Source organism: Eublepharis macularius, chromosome 2 (assembly GCF_028583425.1).
Source record: "Eublepharis macularius isolate TG4126 chromosome 2, MPM_Emac_v1.0, whole genome shotgun sequence".
Lineage (NCBI taxonomy): Eukaryota > Metazoa > Chordata > Lepidosauria > Squamata > Eublepharidae > Eublepharis > Eublepharis macularius.
This window is the reverse complement of record NC_072791.1, coordinates 84,712,817-84,729,725: the sequence shown is the minus strand read 5'-3', so window position 1 is coordinate 84,729,725 and position 16,909 is coordinate 84,712,817. Positions and strand designations below refer to the sequence as shown.

The 16,909-nt window shown below is 42.6% G+C and overlaps 1 protein-coding gene across 2 annotated transcripts in view; it reads left to right on the top strand.

Moving 5' to 3' along the window:
* Positions 1 to 16,909, top strand: part of TTC17 (tetratricopeptide repeat domain 17) — a 104,162-nt gene that overhangs the window by 10,833 nt on the left and 76,420 nt on the right. For both annotated transcript variants that reach the window (XM_054972264.1, XM_054972262.1), the window contains exons 2-6: positions 11,829 to 11,918; positions 13,276 to 13,445; positions 14,204 to 14,315; positions 16,140 to 16,271; positions 16,591 to 16,700. In XM_054972264.1, coding sequence (XP_054828239.1) covers positions 11,829 to 11,918; positions 13,276 to 13,445; positions 14,204 to 14,315; positions 16,140 to 16,271; positions 16,591 to 16,700 — 614 coding nt within the window. The remainder of the gene's footprint in view (positions 1 to 11,828; positions 11,919 to 13,275; positions 13,446 to 14,203; positions 14,316 to 16,139; positions 16,272 to 16,590; positions 16,701 to 16,909) is intronic.

Below are 16,909 nucleotides of genomic sequence, written 5' to 3'. Positions count from 1 at the left end.
GCGCTCCGGACCCTGAGCCCCTACCTGGGAGTCCTGGGGGTTAACCCTCGCAGGTCAACCACCCGGTCAGGCTACTCGGCCGCTTCCTCCCGGACCTGCGGAGAGGAGCGTCCTACATGGCCGGGAAAATGAAACCGAGTCGCACATGTGAAGAGGATCCTTGTGGACAGCACGAGGTAAGTACAAGGTGTCCCTACCCTCCTGGCAGGAGGTGAGAGGGACCTGGCAACCCTATATGCAACTCAAAATAAATCCATTAAAATCAAAAAGACCAACCTGCACATAGGTGCAGATAAGATCAGTGGTTCTTTCCATATACTAATGTTTATTTTTCTGTCACACAATTCCACATGGTTGTGGACTACGAATTGATGACTTAGCCCTGGAGTAGAGGCAGTTTGTCTGAATCTTTTCAGGAGCTTGTTCTTGAATGAAATATTGTACTGTATGTTGGATCCTATTAGAGCTTCTGTGTAAAAGTTGCAACTTTCATTGAAATGGCTTTGTGTTGCAGTAAGTTCCATTTAGTTTTGGCTTACTCTCAACTGGCATGTGTGTAAACTTTACAGATGTACTGCTTTTTAAAACATGCAGATAAAAAAAAGATAGTTATTGGTACGAAATCCTGTAAGAGTAATCTTGACTCTTGACATTCCTTAGTTGGTGATCTAGTTCACTAGTTCCCTTATAAAAGAATATAACAAGCCAATGAGCAAGTTCCTACAGCTGAGATTTTCAAAACTATCTGAAACCTTAATTAAAAAAAACCTTTCCCAAACAAAAGAGATACCTCATTAACATGATATGGGGGTCAAATAGCCCCCACTATAAGACATAAAAACAGTGGGGTTCTGTGAAACCGAGCTCCTAAAAATCAACGATCAGAAAACTAAAATTGTAGCTTTTGGGAGCAGAGCAAAATCTAGAAAGTAGGCAATTAATGGCCATCAGATCAAACAAGTCGATAGTTTTAAATACCTGGGAATAGTTATGCAGGCCAACGGTTTTAGGGTTAAACACAGCAAGTATGTTGCCATTCAAGGGGAAAGACCGACAAATGCCATACTGAAATTTTTTCAGACTCGAAGGGGACGCTTCGTTCCTGCAGCTCTAAAGTTACATAAGGCCAAATCACTGGTGCATCTGTTATATGGAACTTTTTAGAACCGCCCTCCTCATGCTTTGCCCCACAAGAAAGAGTCCAGTCTAAATTTTTGAGAGCTGTTCTGCAAGTCCCAAATTGTGCATCCAGTACCTGGATACAATTGGAGTCAGGTATTCTCAGGAAAGAAACCAGGGTATGCATTCAATCCATTTATATGTGGCTAAAAGGTCATTTTAACCCACAAGGTTTGTTTCCCCTGATCCTTCATGATGACTTCCAGTCTAGCTGGCTCAAGGCTGTTCATAGCTGTATTGACAGAATAGGCTTTTCTCCCCAGGTACTCTTAACTTATGTAGCCAATCAAGCAAAAGGGCCAACCAGACAAAGAATAGAGGATGTTGAACATCAATCTGACATTTCCAGTGCATCCAAACTTGGAGTGTTGCTAAACGTCAAAAGCACTTTTGAGCCAGCAGCGTAATTGGTCTCTGTGGAAGTTTATAGTTTCAGAAGGGCGTTTGCACTAGCTAGGTGTTCCGCTCTTCCATCTGCAGTTATTGACGGCAGGTATAATAAAATCCCATACCTAGAAATGTTGTGCTCATTCCTCCTAGGAGAGGTTGAGTCTGTAGAGTATATGGTTTTTAGCTGTCCATTTTATAGGGAGGTTCATCTTAGATTTATTACTCCAGCATTTGATATGATCTCTGGTCATATAACTACCAATAAAGCAAGGCTTCACTGGTTTTTATCTGATAAAAATGTTATGATTACATGTCAAGTAGCTAAATTATGTGCATTCATTCTTAAACTGCAGGATTTGCATCTCAGAAGTTGTTAAAATTGATCTTTTAGACTGTATTTTCTTTCTGATTAATCTGTATGTTGGTTTTAGGACCTTAATAAACATAATCTGAAACAGTGAGATTTCGTTGCGAATGACACTGCCCGTAAAAATAAAAATAAATGATGCTTCATCAAGTATTTCCCTTTGGCAGTACAGGAATAGAATTACAGTAAAGACACCAGTATAAAAGGTTTAAGTATAATTTTATGAAGGTCACCCAATATTCTAATTTCACTTTTCTGTTCAGTGTAATAGATACAAAAATGGCTCTGGTGCTGAGTATACACTACAATTTTCAAAAAGTTAGGGGTGGAGAACATGAAATACCATAGAGCAATTGACCTTATGGCAGAAGAATTCACAGAATATGTAGGATTGAAACTTAAATGTTGCCAGCATTTTCTACTCCAGATCAACTTGAGTCCATTTCTCAGTCAAGGATTTGGTTCTCCCAAAATGTTGTATTTATATTTTATAACTAATAATGCTGTTGATATTGCTAATATTACATATAAAGAACCAGTTTGTGTGCTTGCTGAAATTTGAAAGAGATACTACTTTTGGTGACATAATCTAGCCAGAACTGAGCATGTTAGATTTAGTTGATTTCAGTGGACAAGACTGAACCATAAATTTAACTAACCAATTAACAGGAGTTAAGTGGACTTGATGGTTTTGTAGAAAGAAAGTAACCTGAAGTGGTATATAACTGAGAATCAGTGTGGTGTAGTGGACAGAGTATCATACTAGAATCTGGGAGGCCCCAGGTTCAGATCCCTATTCTGCCATGGAAGCTTGCTGGGTGACCTTGGAGCAGTCACATCTTCTTAGCCTAACCTATCTCACAGGGTTGTTGTAAGGATAAAATAGAGGAGAGGAGAACAATGTGAGCCACTTTTGGGTCCCCATTGAGAAGGGGGGGGGGTTAAATAAAGTAAAAAAGTGAAGTATTCGCCTTGGGGGGAAATCATTGACCATAATTTGATATGGTCTAGAGGCTACTTTATGTGCTGTTTTTTGGTTACAAATATTAATATTTTGTTTGGGGAGAATCACAATTTTATAATGTTTGAGTGGCAAAGCAAAGATCTGTTTCATTCCAACATATGTTTTATTATTTACATGCACGCACTCTTGATTTTTCCTTTGTGAAAACACCTGAAGAAACTCATCAGAGTCCCATGAAAGCATATCTCATTCAGTTTTAGAAGCAGCTATGGGTGGTTATACTTTATTCTTTCCTTTCATTCATTCACTAAGGACAAAGCTCCACTGTCCTAAAAACATTTCTGATAGTGCAATGTCTTCCATGTACATTTTTAAGGCACCATGTGGTCAGCAAGACACAGTGGTGTTGAATTAACCTTAGCCTAATGATAGCTGCTGTCATGCATCACCATTTGCAGGCACAAGCTTGAATCTAAATGGAGCATTTGTGCAGATTGATGAATTTCTGTTTGGTAGATATTACTTTCTTACTACCGTCTCCTGCTAATGCCCAAAATGCCACCTGTCTTGTCTCTTTCTGGAGCAGCATTTTGGAGGGCTGCAGCAGGAGGAAGAAGGCAAAGCCTGCTCTGTGAACAGAAGTAATTCCCAAAGATTTTGTAAATAATCTGGTTTACAGTTAAGAAAAGTAAGACTGCTCATCATAGTAGAACATCAACATTTGCATGTACTACCCAACATCAAGCTTAATTTTGGAATGGGATGAATCTCTTGTAGCTCTGCATTTTCTTACACCACTGTTGCTAGATGTGTCATAATTTTCCTTTTCTCTGTCTTGCATTTCATGAAAAGCAATAGGACAAAGAAAGAATTATTGTGTGATAGGGAGATTGATTTGTTCAACCGTCTTCAGAGCAATCCTAAGGGATGCTGCATCAGGGGCATACAGACACCTGTGTAACATCAGTGGCATTCATCTACTCTCTAAGGGCTTTCTAGAGGAAGATATGCCAATGGGCAAACCCAACCAGGCTCAGACAGCAGAGCAAGCTCTCCAGTCTTCATTGAAACGCCAACAGAATCCACCAGTCACACAACAGCTGCTGTTGACTGCTCCATGAGTGGCAGCTAAAGGTGGAATCAGTCTCCAGCCATGAATGCAGCTGCCGCTTGTCAATAGCACCCCCTCCCAGAGAGCCAGAGGACAAAGGCATTTGGCTTGAGGGACACCCTCCCCATGTGGCAGACAAGTCACTCACCTCATGGCTGATGAGGGCCAGACTGGCAGCAAAAGCACCACCCACTCACAAACACTCCCCTCCCCCAAGCCACACACCTGATTCCCCTGGAAAAGTAAAAACAGAAAGTCAAAGAGACCAAAAAGACCAGACCAGTTTCAAACCCACAACCCCTGACACTCAGGACCAGTCCTCAAGCTTCAGAGCCAGGAGAGGAGGTCCCAAAGAAACATGCCATCAGGGACTAGACACCTCGCTGACATCACCACTAGCCATATGGGACCAGGCTGAGAATATCACACAGAGCAGCATGGCTCAGTAGAATAGCATGGCTGGGGCTCCTAGTTCAAATCCCACTTGGGCAGAAAGGAAAGGAAGACTAAAGCCCCAGGTCTGACTCCCGTCCACCCTCCCCCAACAAATGGAGAAGGGAGAGCAGGATGGCCTACCCAATGGGATGCCCCAGAGATCCACCAGTTTGGCTGGCACATGGCTTCACAAATCCTCTGCTGCATCCATGGCCATGGTGCTCTGGTGTTGAACTTGCATCCCCACATGTGCTAACTATTTACAGGGCTTATCAGACGCCAGCAGTACTGTGGGAGAATGTGAGCCCCCCTTAGAGCCGCCCTTCCCAGAGCAGCTCCACGCTGTCTTGGACAACCCTCCAAGTCATACCCTGCTCCCTGCAGTGTGTCTGAGGGGGAGGAGGGGGTGTGTGGAGCTAAGTGAGGGCTCAGCCTCCCAGGTGCCAGCGAACCTCTGCTCTGTTACACAGCAGAACAAACAGAAGTCCAGTGGCACCTGGAAAACCTTACGGAGCCACCCCTTCATTGTCACCTCCAAGCCAGAGGCCATCTCCTGGGATGTGTGAATGGGCAGCCCTGCTGGCATCCAAATGATACTTGCCCATCCAACGAGGAAGTGCTCTTTCACTATCAATTTGGTTTGATGCTGCTGATACTGCCACTGCTGCATGGAGCTCTGACCCTACAAGGGTATGAGACTAAAGATTGCTTGGCCACCATAATGGGGGAGTACAGAGAGCCAGCTTCCAGGCACCCTAACCCACAGTTAAGCCCTGTTCTCTGCAGGGGGGAGGACCCGTCAAGGTAGTCTGTGCACAGCCCTATCTAGCTCTGTCTAGTATTCTTCCCTGGGAGCTTCCCCCTTTGTTAGGCATGGGCCATGGTGGCTAGAGGGCCAGAGTCAGGCCATTGCCACCCCCCCACATGCTGTTGGCCTCAGCTGTGGAGGCCAGCATTTGAGGGGCAGTGCCCAGCCTCATATGAGGATGACGAGGGAGGCTCCCCAGTCAGCTCTTGCCTGTCATTGTACCCTTGCCTCTTTGAGCTGAGCCTCCGGAGTGACAGGGGTAATTGTTAGAGGACTGCAAGGAGAGATGTTAGTAACACATTCTGAACTTAGCCGTCCCCCTGGGGTGTAAGTACAAAATGTTCACCCAATTTTGCTAAGTCCCCACTCTGTGCTCGTCCTGCCATTGAGGTGCCTTACACTCCAAGTCACACGGCAGGGAGCTCTTGGGCAGAGCCCTGTGCCATGTCCCCTGCTTAATGAAGTAATGGGTGTCCTGACCAGGGTTTATAGGGCCATGATTGGATGCTGGGGAGGGGGCTTGGCTGCTACTGGGGCACAAGCAGATTGGTTGCAACTTTAGTTGGCATCCTGTGCTCTTCCACGCCATTTGGTTGGGGCTAGCATGGGGGGGAGTCAGTCAACTTTCCGCTTTGCTTGGGTGTCTATGGGCTATGCTGTCTTTTTCATGCATAACATTCTGTCACTGTTTAAGGTGTTACCCAGCCTGGAGCAGTTTAGTGAGCAGACTGTCTCCTGGTCGGCTCACTCCCTATGTTTTTAACTTGTTTTTAACTACAATCTTGTGTACACTCATATTAAATACTTACTTGGAATATTTTTTAGTTTGTAACTTGACCTTGTATTTTCCCCCACTCACTCCCATGCCAGGATTTACTCTCGAGGCTCGCCAAGGCGAGGCACTGGGGAGCTGTACCAGTGTAACTCAGACTTTTGGTAATGTAAGTTTGGGATGCATCAGCAGAGGGGCTAATCAGATTCCTGAGCACCCCCACGCACCCCCGTCTTAGGATTGCTCTTTTTGTATTGTGTATGTATTAAGGATGTTGCTTTCCATTGTCTGGCTATTGCTCTCTATTAGAGATGGACATGAACCGAAATACGAACCAAACTTCATGATGAACCAGGCCAGTTTGTGGTTCGCCACAGTCCATTTCTGACGAACTGTCACGAACTTTAGGCTGGTTCATTTGGTTCGGTTTTTTGGTTCGTCACTGCAGACAGCCTTGCACCAATCAATCAGTTTCCAAGGCAACAGAGGATGGACTTCCTGCAGACCTTCTGCTGACCCAGAAGTGACAATTTGCTGACCTGGATGTGACATTTTCACAAACCAAATGAACTGGTTCATGAACTGGGGCAGGTTCGTGAAAGTTTGTGGTTCGTGAAATGCGACGAACCATGAACTGCACGGTTTGTTTTTTCTGGTTAGTGCCCATCTCTACTCTCTATTATTTTGATACTGTGAAAGAGGATATGGTTAATATTTTTGTTATGAGTATACAGAAGGAACAATTCTAAGCGGAGCTACTCAGAAGTAAGTCCCATTTTATTCAGTAGGGCTTACTCACAGGAAAATGCTTTTAAAATTGCATTGTAAAGAGCACAGATTGAATCAGAATTAGGATATAAGATCTCCACTGTAATGATTCACGTCTGGAGTATGGACTAGCATGATATCTCTGTCCATACTCCAAGAGGACTGGCAGCGTGAAAGCAGAACAAAACGTCTTCCAGAAGCTTGCTCTGTTTGCAATTCTTTGGATCCATCTCATCTCTTGAGACTTTGTCTTAAGCTAAACACTAATCCTTTTTATGTTTATCTCCCACAATGTATATCTGATTTCACACTGTCCCACAACGTATATCTGATTTCACACTGTCAACCTGATCATAACCCGCCACTAAATTAGTAGAAAAGCAAATAATCAGTGAATGGAGGTAACAATGATTCTTCTTGTTAATGTCATTTACCTCAAGAAATAAATTTGTCTTCTATTTTATGTCTTCCATTTTATGGTTCATAGTTGTTTTCCCCTCTAGATATCAGCAAGTAATTTAACTCTCATGAGAAAATTATAACCTTGAAGGCTTGCTTTCCTGTAGAGCAGCACTACTAAATTCAATGTACTTGTGAGGAAAATCAGGTTGTAGGCATTTAACAAAGTGGGACTATTATCTAATACTAACTAGATAACAACATTAATGATTAACCTCTCTACGTAAGGTAGAATTTTAACCTTAACAGAGTTCCACCCTTATTAAGTATAAAACTTTAATCTTAGAACCTAGCAACAAACACTGACTACACAGTACAAAATTGCAGGTGGTGATTGTGCTCTTTGGAAATAGCACTGTGCCATTTAGTGCCATTGTTAACATGCTCTCTTGATTAAAATGCATGCAAACACTTCCTCAACTAAATCAATCCTCAGATTAACTTGGCAAACTTATAATATTTGCTACGCTATATCATCAGTGTGTATGTCAGTTCAGTCCATCCCATGCTCCTGAAAATCAGGAGAAATAACTGTTCTAGTTATGAAACCTATACTTTTGGCTAAGGCCATGTCTCTCATTTTCCTCTTAATATTTCTGTTCCCCTGATGTATACATCAGGGAAGGGAAGGATATGTAATTTTAACAAGTAGGAACAGCCCTAGTAAAAATCTGAGAATTACCTTTTTTATTTCTGAGAATGCAGAAAGTGATATTAAAACATCCCTTGTGATGGCTCTTGTAAGTAATGACACTGTACTAATACATAGAGATGAAGTTATGAAGACCTTTCCTGTGTATTAAAGCCATCATTTTTCCACTGTGAGAAGTCTTCGAATGTAGTAGACTTCTGAATGATAGTTTTGTGTTTTGTGTGTTTAATCCTCTCAGAACTGAATGGATATATGATGTTGTTCTGTAATTCACTTGGCAAGATGTTGCAACCTGCTTGAGCTTTGGTGATGGAGTGTCTGCTTTAATGTGGAAAATCTTGGGGGGATCCACAAGATGCAATCTTATGCCCCATGTGGTCCAATTTCTGCATAAAGCCTTTAGGAGAAATCATTCACAGCTGTGGAATTGGATACCCATCAATATGTAGATGATATCCTGCTCTATATCTCACTTTCCAAATCTGGTGATGCAGTAGAGTTACTAAGTTGCTGACTGACAGCTGTGGTGGTCAAATGACTGAAAGCAAACAAATTGATACGGAACCCAGGCAAGACGGAAGTGAGGCTGGGTTCCATTTTCAATTTGTTTGGGTTAAGAGATCTTTTTTTTTTTTTTTTATAAAAATTTTTATTGGATTAGACACATAATATTTATTACAATCACATTCCCTTAGATTTTCCAACTCTAACCCCCTCGCTTTCCCCGTGTGAGGTAGCTAGGCAGTACTGGGGGGAAATAATAAGAGTAATGAGTGAGATTTTACAATTTCAAGTTAATAAGAACCCAGAACTCCTGCTACTGAACTTGGGAATGGAAGACATTCCAGCACAATACAGGACATTGTTATTTTACATGACAGCAGCAGCTAGACTTTTGTACGCGCAGAAATGGAAAGTACAAGAAGTGCCAACTATTGAGGACTGGATTTATAAATTGCTGTACATGGCGGAGATGGATAAAATGACAAGAAAATTGAGAGACCTTGACCCAGGACAGTTTAACACGGACTGGGAGAAGCTGAAACGATATTTGGTGAAAAAATGGGAGGTGGGAGGACTGTGGCAGTTCGAAAATTACTGAAATATAACAAAAGGAGAGGGGAGTGACTATACTGGGTTAAGAGATCTTGAAGGATGTTGTGTTTCCTGCCTTTGTTGGGGTTCAGTTAGGGGGGTGCGCTTCGGGTTTCCGATTCAGGTAAAATACCTGAATCAGATCTGATCTGTAAAGATTTGGGATTCTCAAATTGGAGCCAGCTTGCTGGCCCCGATTTGGAAATCCCAAGTCAAAGCTTCCTGAAGCATTCAGGTCGCTTCGGAAAGCTTTGAGACCCGAGTTTAAAGGGCCCTATCCCTGTCTCTTGCAAGCAGCAGGTCCCTTTAAACTTCAGCTGGCAGGCAGGGGAAATCTCCTCTGCTGCAGTGGTAGAGGCGATGGTGTGGCAGCGGCAGTTCCGGCCTTCCCAGCTGCCCAGCAGGCCACATGTTGCTGGATCTGTCCCTCCCAACTGCCCTGTAGCAGGAGGAGACCGTGCAGCAGTGGCTCCAGCCCTCCCTGCTGCTATGCAGGGCCGTGTGGTGGCAGAGGAGGCAGAGAAGGCCCTCCCTGCCCCTCAAATGGCCACCACGGCTGCCATTTAAGGGGCAGGAAGGGCCGGAGGAAGTGGTTCCAGCCTTTCTTACCACCCTGCAAGCCACTGCGGGTCCGGAGGAGGCGAGGCAGTGCAGCAGCGGCTCTAGCCCTCCCTGCTGCCCTGCGTGGCTGCGCAGCAGCAGAGAAGGCCCTTCCTGCCCATCAAATGGCCACCGCAGCTGCCCTTTAAGGGGCAAAAAGGACTGGAGGAGATGGTTCCAGCCTTCCCCACCACCCTGCAAGTCACTGCGGGCCCGGAGGAGGCGGTGCAGTGGCGGCAGTGGCGGCTTTGGCCCTCCCTGCTGCCCAGCTGGCCGCTGAGGCAGTGGAGGAGGCGGTGCAGTCCCACAGAAGCCTGCTCCATGCTTCCCCATCGCCCAGCTGTCCGCTGCAGTAGTGGAGTAGGCAGCACGGGCCATGCAGGAGCCAGCTCCACGCTTCCCTGCCGCCCAGCTGGCTGCTGCGGCAGCATAGGAGGTGACGCAGGCCCTGTAGGTGTCAGCTCCGTGCTTTCCCACTGCCCAAGCTGATCGGCCTCCCTTCTCCCTGCCAGCAATGTAAGTGAGGTGAGTGGATTTTCCCCAGAGGGGTGGGGGGTTGCTCCTCCTCACTTCAGTATGCTCTGAATCTTTATGGAGCATACCAAAGTGAGCGAAATACCAGAATCTTGAAGCGGCTTGCCACTTCGGGTTTCTGATTATTCCAGATTTTCTCCCCTTTGGGTAAAACCGAAGCAGGCAACTCAGATTTGGGGGGGGGGGGGTGGAATCTAGGGGTTTTAATGGTTCCAGTGCTGCTGCTAGAGAGGCAAGTAAATACAATGGCAGAAAAGCTTTCTCCTAACTCAGACTACTCTGAAGATGGCCCCTTCTTGACACGGCTAATCTAACTCTCTAGATCCACAGTAACATTTAGAGTAGACTATTGTAATGCATTCTACATATTCAAGTCAGAGACTTCGAGTGCTGCAGCTCAACTACTGTCAGAAGTTAGGCATATTACTCCCATTCTGTAGTCACCCCATTGGCTACCCATCTGTTACTGGCTCAGTCCAAGATTTTGGCCATCAGATATAAAACCTCATGGCCTTGGTCTCTCTGATATGTGGGATTGGCTCTCTACCTATGTTCCACCACAGCAGCTTTGTTCTGAACAGGGCCTTCTGCAAATGGGCAAAATCAACAACAGCCTGTTCATGCACATTCTCTGTTGTGCCACTCTCCCCCTTTATGGAATGGCCTACCTGAAGAGGTCATGAAAGCTTTGTTTTGGCTTTCTGCAAACTGCAAAACTGAATTATTCAGAAGGGCTTTTTTATTCAGGCAACAGGGCTGTGCTGTAAGGAAATTTTTAGAGAGATGCTTTGATAAAGGGCCAGGGACTGTAGACTATACTGGGTGCTATCTGTTTATATCGACATGCTCCTACCAGGTAGTTTCTACATTGTTTAATTTGTCATGTCAAGTTACTTACGTTTTGTTTCAGCAATGTTTTACCTCTGTATTCCTGTGTTTTAATTTTAACTGTTTTTCCCATTTCTACAATTCATACCATACTGTGTTTCTTTAGGTTCCAGTTGTTGATTACTGTATGTATGCAATATCTCTTTAAGCCCTACACAACCCTCACTGTTTCTGGGACACTTATTCTAGTGCTGTCTCCAGGGGCTAAGGTAGGGCCATCACCTGCTGCCAATGAAGAGTCTACTGGAAGGGAAAGGACAGAGCAGCATGTGGAAAAGCTGGTACTGAGCAAGCTTCTCTTCACGCAAAAGGGAAAGAAAAGGTGGATAAGTTGGCGACTGGTGATAAGTCATGCTTTCTCAACTCCTAGCCATTCCACAGCAAGCATGTCTTCCCAGCTTCCACATCCTGTCTCTTGTCTTTTACCCTTTTGCGCTAAGAGAGGAGCCAAGGACTGATGAGACATACTTGTTCTGGGTGATGAAGCACTATCTTTTCACACTGATGTTGACTTTTCCTGGTGTGTATTACCCAGAATGCTTTAGCCAATTTTTAATTTGCTTTGGGACCTGAGTGACAGGCATAGTCTAGAATCTCAGTGTCCTAAGTGTTTTACTTATATAAAAATGCAATTTGGATGGATTCCCTAGAATGTAAGTATCACAAAGATTTACTGTGTAGTTTCTGATATGGACACAAGGAGAAGTTTGTTTTATAAGTGGTATAAAATTTGTCTGAATGATACTGATTTGTGAAAACAGGTTAAAGAGAACTTAAAATACTGGCTATCTTTGACTGTCTTCCAGGTTGATTCACCAATGAACTTGAAACACCCTCATGATTTAGTAATACTAATGAGACAAGAAACAACTGTTAACTACCTCAAAGAGCTGGAGGTGAGACTCGTGTTACAAATTAATTTTAAATTTTGTAAGCAGTGGGAAGAGTTACACTAGTTCCTTGGTAAAGCGTATGCATTTGAAGAATTTAAATAAAACTATGAAGAACATATCGTTGGCACATAATAAAAAATAAATATTTTAATGTTTATATAGAGAACTCCTACAGTTTAAAAATTGTTTGTTATCATATAGCTGTTCTGTGTTATCTGGCTTGGCCAAGAACCATGAACTTATTTTTACTAGTCCATGGGGGGTTCAGGCTTGTTTTTCTCGAACAGCAGCTCTTGCTGATTTCTTCTGGAACTGGAAGAAAGTCCAAAGCTACTTGATTAGTGCTTATAAGCACTTTGCATCACTGTCTTTTATCTAAGTAACTCTTTTCAAGTTTTTACTAAACACAGTTTATTGCTACTTAAAATGGTGTATCTTTGCTAACAGCATTAAGAAAAAATTACCCCCTTTCATGTCACTTGGGAAAAATATTTCTCAGTTCTATAATAACTGTCTCCCAAGGTAAATATATAAATATTTTGGTATTCTAGACCTCTGTATCCAAAGATGGATACAGTAAGCTTTGGCTTTATGAAAAAGTAGTGCCCCCCCTTTGCTGGAAAGCTTCTTTTGAACCAGAAGGGTCTTTCAAAAGCAGTTGGTGATACAGCTTGTGAGGAGGTCTGGTATTATAAAGAACATTCACTTGGTTTGTCCATCCTTTTCTATATACCTGTGTAGATTCCATTCCAAGATTTTTGGAATATTCAAAATACACCCACTGTGAAGTGATTTAAAATTTTCCCCCTTAAGTATCTAGAGCACTCCTACTTCTGTTTTCTACAAATTATCTAAATGAACAGACTCCCCACAGTTTCTTGGCAGCCTTGCCACACTGAGAGATCTCTGTCTTTTGGTGCTACACCTCTGAAGATGCCAGCCACAGCTGCTGGCGAAACTTCAGGAACTACAATGCCAAGACCACGGCAATACAGCCCGGAAAACCCACAACAACCATCGTTCTCCGGCCGTGAAAGCCTTCGACAATACATCTTGCCAACAATATTGTCCCCTCAGTGCCCAACTGTTTTGAGTATAAAATGGTTGTACACTTGAGTTTTTCATAAAGAGAAATGTTTATTGAACCATGGCTGAATACACATTACCTCCGTGCGTCCCGGTGTTGCACTAAATGTTCGCTAAACACCCGGAAGTATAGCGTCTTTCAAGCGCGATTTCTGAATCGCGCTAGAAAGACGCTATACTTCCGGGTGTTTAGCAAACATTTAGTGCAACACCAGGACGCACGGAGGTAATGTGGATTCAGCCCATATGTATTACTTATTTTGCTTTCTTGTAGAAACAACTGGTTGCTCAAAAGATCCATATAGAAGAGAATGAAGACAGAGACACAGGGCTGGAACAAAGACATAATAAAGAAGATCCAGATTGCATTAAAGCAAAGGTACCCTTGGGGGACTTGGATCTCTATGATGGCACATATATCACCTTGGAAAGCAAAGATATCAGGTAATGAGATGTATAAAAAGTTAAAATAGCTGTCCTTTCAGGAGGAAGAGTGTGGAAATCCCTCTTCGAGCAATGATGAAGCTTCTGAATTACTGGATGATCTTTAAATTATGGCTACATGTTTGAAGGATGGGGAGGATACTTGTTCTGTTTTTGTGTAGCACTTTTTAAATGTACTGAATGTTGAACACACTCTACAAAAAAAACTTTAAGGAGTGTAAGCATTGCTGTGCTCATAAGAGTAGCCTTCTAATAAGGCCACCATATTAGCAGAAGGGAAATGCAAACTGGGGATTTTCTGTTTCATAGCAGAATCTTTTAGCATCTGTGCTTTTCCAGACTCTACAAGTATCTTAATAAATCTGTTTATATCACCAGTAGAGATGGGCATGAAACGAACCATGGAACAAAATTCTGAACGGAATGGCTGGTTTGTTTGCAGCAAAACACACATTCGATGGGACCACGTTTTTAAGGAACAAATGGATTTTTCCAGCTGTTCCATGGCTGGTTCGGAGTTTCACAGACCCCGCACCGGTTTCAGCCCATCGGCTGAACCCAGCATGGGGTCTGTGAAACTAGCAGCCCCTTTCTCCTACCCCTCTGGCAGCAGGAGAAAAAGGCTGTGAGAGTCACAGACTCCGCGTTGAAACTAGTGCGGGGTCTGTGAAACAAAATAATGAATGTTTAGCGTCATTCTTACATGTCTTATAGTTATTTGTGATCTAATATTCTATTGTTTGCATTTTTTTATTTAGTCCTGAAGACTATATAGACACAAAATCTCCTTTACCCCCAGACCTAGAACAACCAGAATGTACCAAAATTCTAGACCTTCCATATAGCATTCACGCGTTCCAGCACTTACGAGTAAGTTACAGTTCTTTAAGTTTTTCTGCCACTTTGCCTCTGACCTGTCCCTCCTGCTGAAATCACTAAATAAATTGTTGTAGTCCATATTGCTTCTTATATCATTACCTCATTTACAGAATCATCTTTGTGAAGCAAACAGTTTTTTTATCTTTGTAGCTACACTTTCTTTATAATATTTGCCAAAAGTCTCAGAATGCAGGGCAGGCTAGACCTTCAGGTAGTCAGTTCAAATTTCTGGCCTTATATTTCAGCTACTGTTTTATGGACATGCATGTGCCCACACCCCACCCCTTTTGACTAACTAACACCAGTCTCTACCCTTCAGATTCTTTTTTCTCAAGTATTTTGCAGAAATGTTCAAATTCTTTTGATACTTTGAAAAATAAATACATGTATATTTTAGTCATAATTCATGACAGAGCAGTACACGTTCTAGATATTTAAACATTAATTGTTAGCATACAGGAGGAAGTGAGGTTTCTTGGTGTCCCCTTGATGCTATCAAGATGTTGTATATTTGTGTTACTAAGTAGGCATACATGACCAAACTCCATCAATGCTAAGATTTCTTGCAGTAGCATATAACTAGTAATAGAACTACTGGTAAATGAACACGTGAATTAATTGCAGTGCTGTAAAACAATAGGTTGGATCCCAGTGAACATTTCCTCTGATCTGGAGCAGGGGGACAATTTTCACTGGTTCTCCCTCCAGTTGCAGACCTCTAACTCCCCCCAACCCCCGTGCTTTCCTGGTCATCCTCAACTGCCCAGGAGAATTATTTTGCTGTTCATTTTGTGCTTCAGCAAGCAGAGGGAGGCAAGACAGTCATAGTCTGCTAATGGAAATCCTTCCGTGAGCTGTAATTTTTTGTAGGATTCAAACAAGTGTAATTGGTTCCATATACAAATATATGTGATCAACATTCAGCACAGAAATGCTTTCCAGAGCAGCCCTATTGTGATTCTTGGCCGTGCTAACCCTCCCATAAGGAATGTTGCAACTCCTGGCTTTTTCACAACTTGTGTTGAAGACTAGGGCAGAAACCACATTGCTTGTGTGCTCAGTACACTCTCAAGCAAATACTCTAGTATCAATAGCAATACACTGTTTCCAGTGGCTTTTCCAAATGGAGAATCTTCCACACTTCAGACTTCGCAACATTCAGGAACACATGATGTCTTCTCCATTTCCTGCGTGCAGTACTAAGCTGTTCAAATCTGGGTTAATGCAGTATGGTTTTTTAGTTTGCTTTATATTTTATTTTTTGTAGTCTACCTTTGGCCTTTTAAACAAATATTTTTATCAGCACCCAGTGACACTCTTAAAAATCATGCCATAGGTATATCAGATTTGGAGACACTGTATATCGTAACTGTTTTGTGGTAAGTATTTTGCCAACATTAAACACAATATCTGCCTTGTCAGGAGTTCAGCCTAATGTTTATTCATGTTTTTTGAACCATTCAGTAGCTCATGTTAAAAACAGAAGTGAGCAGAATGTGAAATGCAAAACTACCAGACAATTCTTTGTGGACTGCTTAGCATTTTGGGGTCTTTCTCAAAAAATGTTGGACCTAGGCTCGCTGATTTCTTCTAGCAAGTCTCTTAAGCAAGAGTGCATACTCAGGCCTTAACTTTTTTTTTTAAAGAAGTGCTTTAACTGTTTAAAAATACCTTTGAGTATGCACTCTTCGTTCTTTTAAAATACATTAGTGGAGAACAAGATTTCTAGTAAGGGTATACAATACAAGATTAGAGTGAAGTGTGTGGCCAGATCACTGTGCCAGATCACTGATTTTTCTCTTCCTCCCAATCTAGGGTATTCAAGAAAGAGTTAATCTTTCTGCACCTTTGTTATCTAAAGAAGATCCTATATTTACGTACTTATCCAGGCGGTTAGGAAGAAGCATAGAGGAGATAGGCCATCGCATTTATGACAGTCTCATGAAGGTATGATTACCGTGGCCACCTTGTTTGTGTTCCTAAAAAGACTATCTAGAAGCACTGATACAGCATGAATGCACTAGATGTTCAAGACATCTTCAAACGTGGACTATGTACTAGTTATATGAAAATGTCCTAAGAAGTAAAGATGTGCTAGTGGAATGTAACTTCCTGGCTGATTTTATTGCTGATAAAGTCTGTTTTCATTTTTCTATCCTTCATGATTACCATTTACTGTGAAAAACAGATCTGGTTTCAGCTTCTTCTACAAAACTCAAAATTTTTGTTTTGTTTTTACATTGATTTTATCTTTTTATTGTTACAGAACTCATCTTCTTGGGTATTGTATAACATGGCTTCCTTCTATTGGCGAATAAAGAATGAGCCGTATCAGGTGGTGGAGTGTGCCATGCGGGCACTCCATTTTTCTTCAAGGTCAGGACTTCTGCATGAAGCAGGGAAATAGCATTTACAAGTAGCATACTATTGTACGGTTGAAAATTAAATTGAACAAAAGTTGCAGTCTTATCCCATCTAGATTGAATAGGCAAGTGTGGCTGTGACATGAAATTTAGCCTTCATATTCCATGTAGTTGTCTGTAGGCCTAGCTGCCTTTTGTCCCAGCTTAACTATCACCAATGGA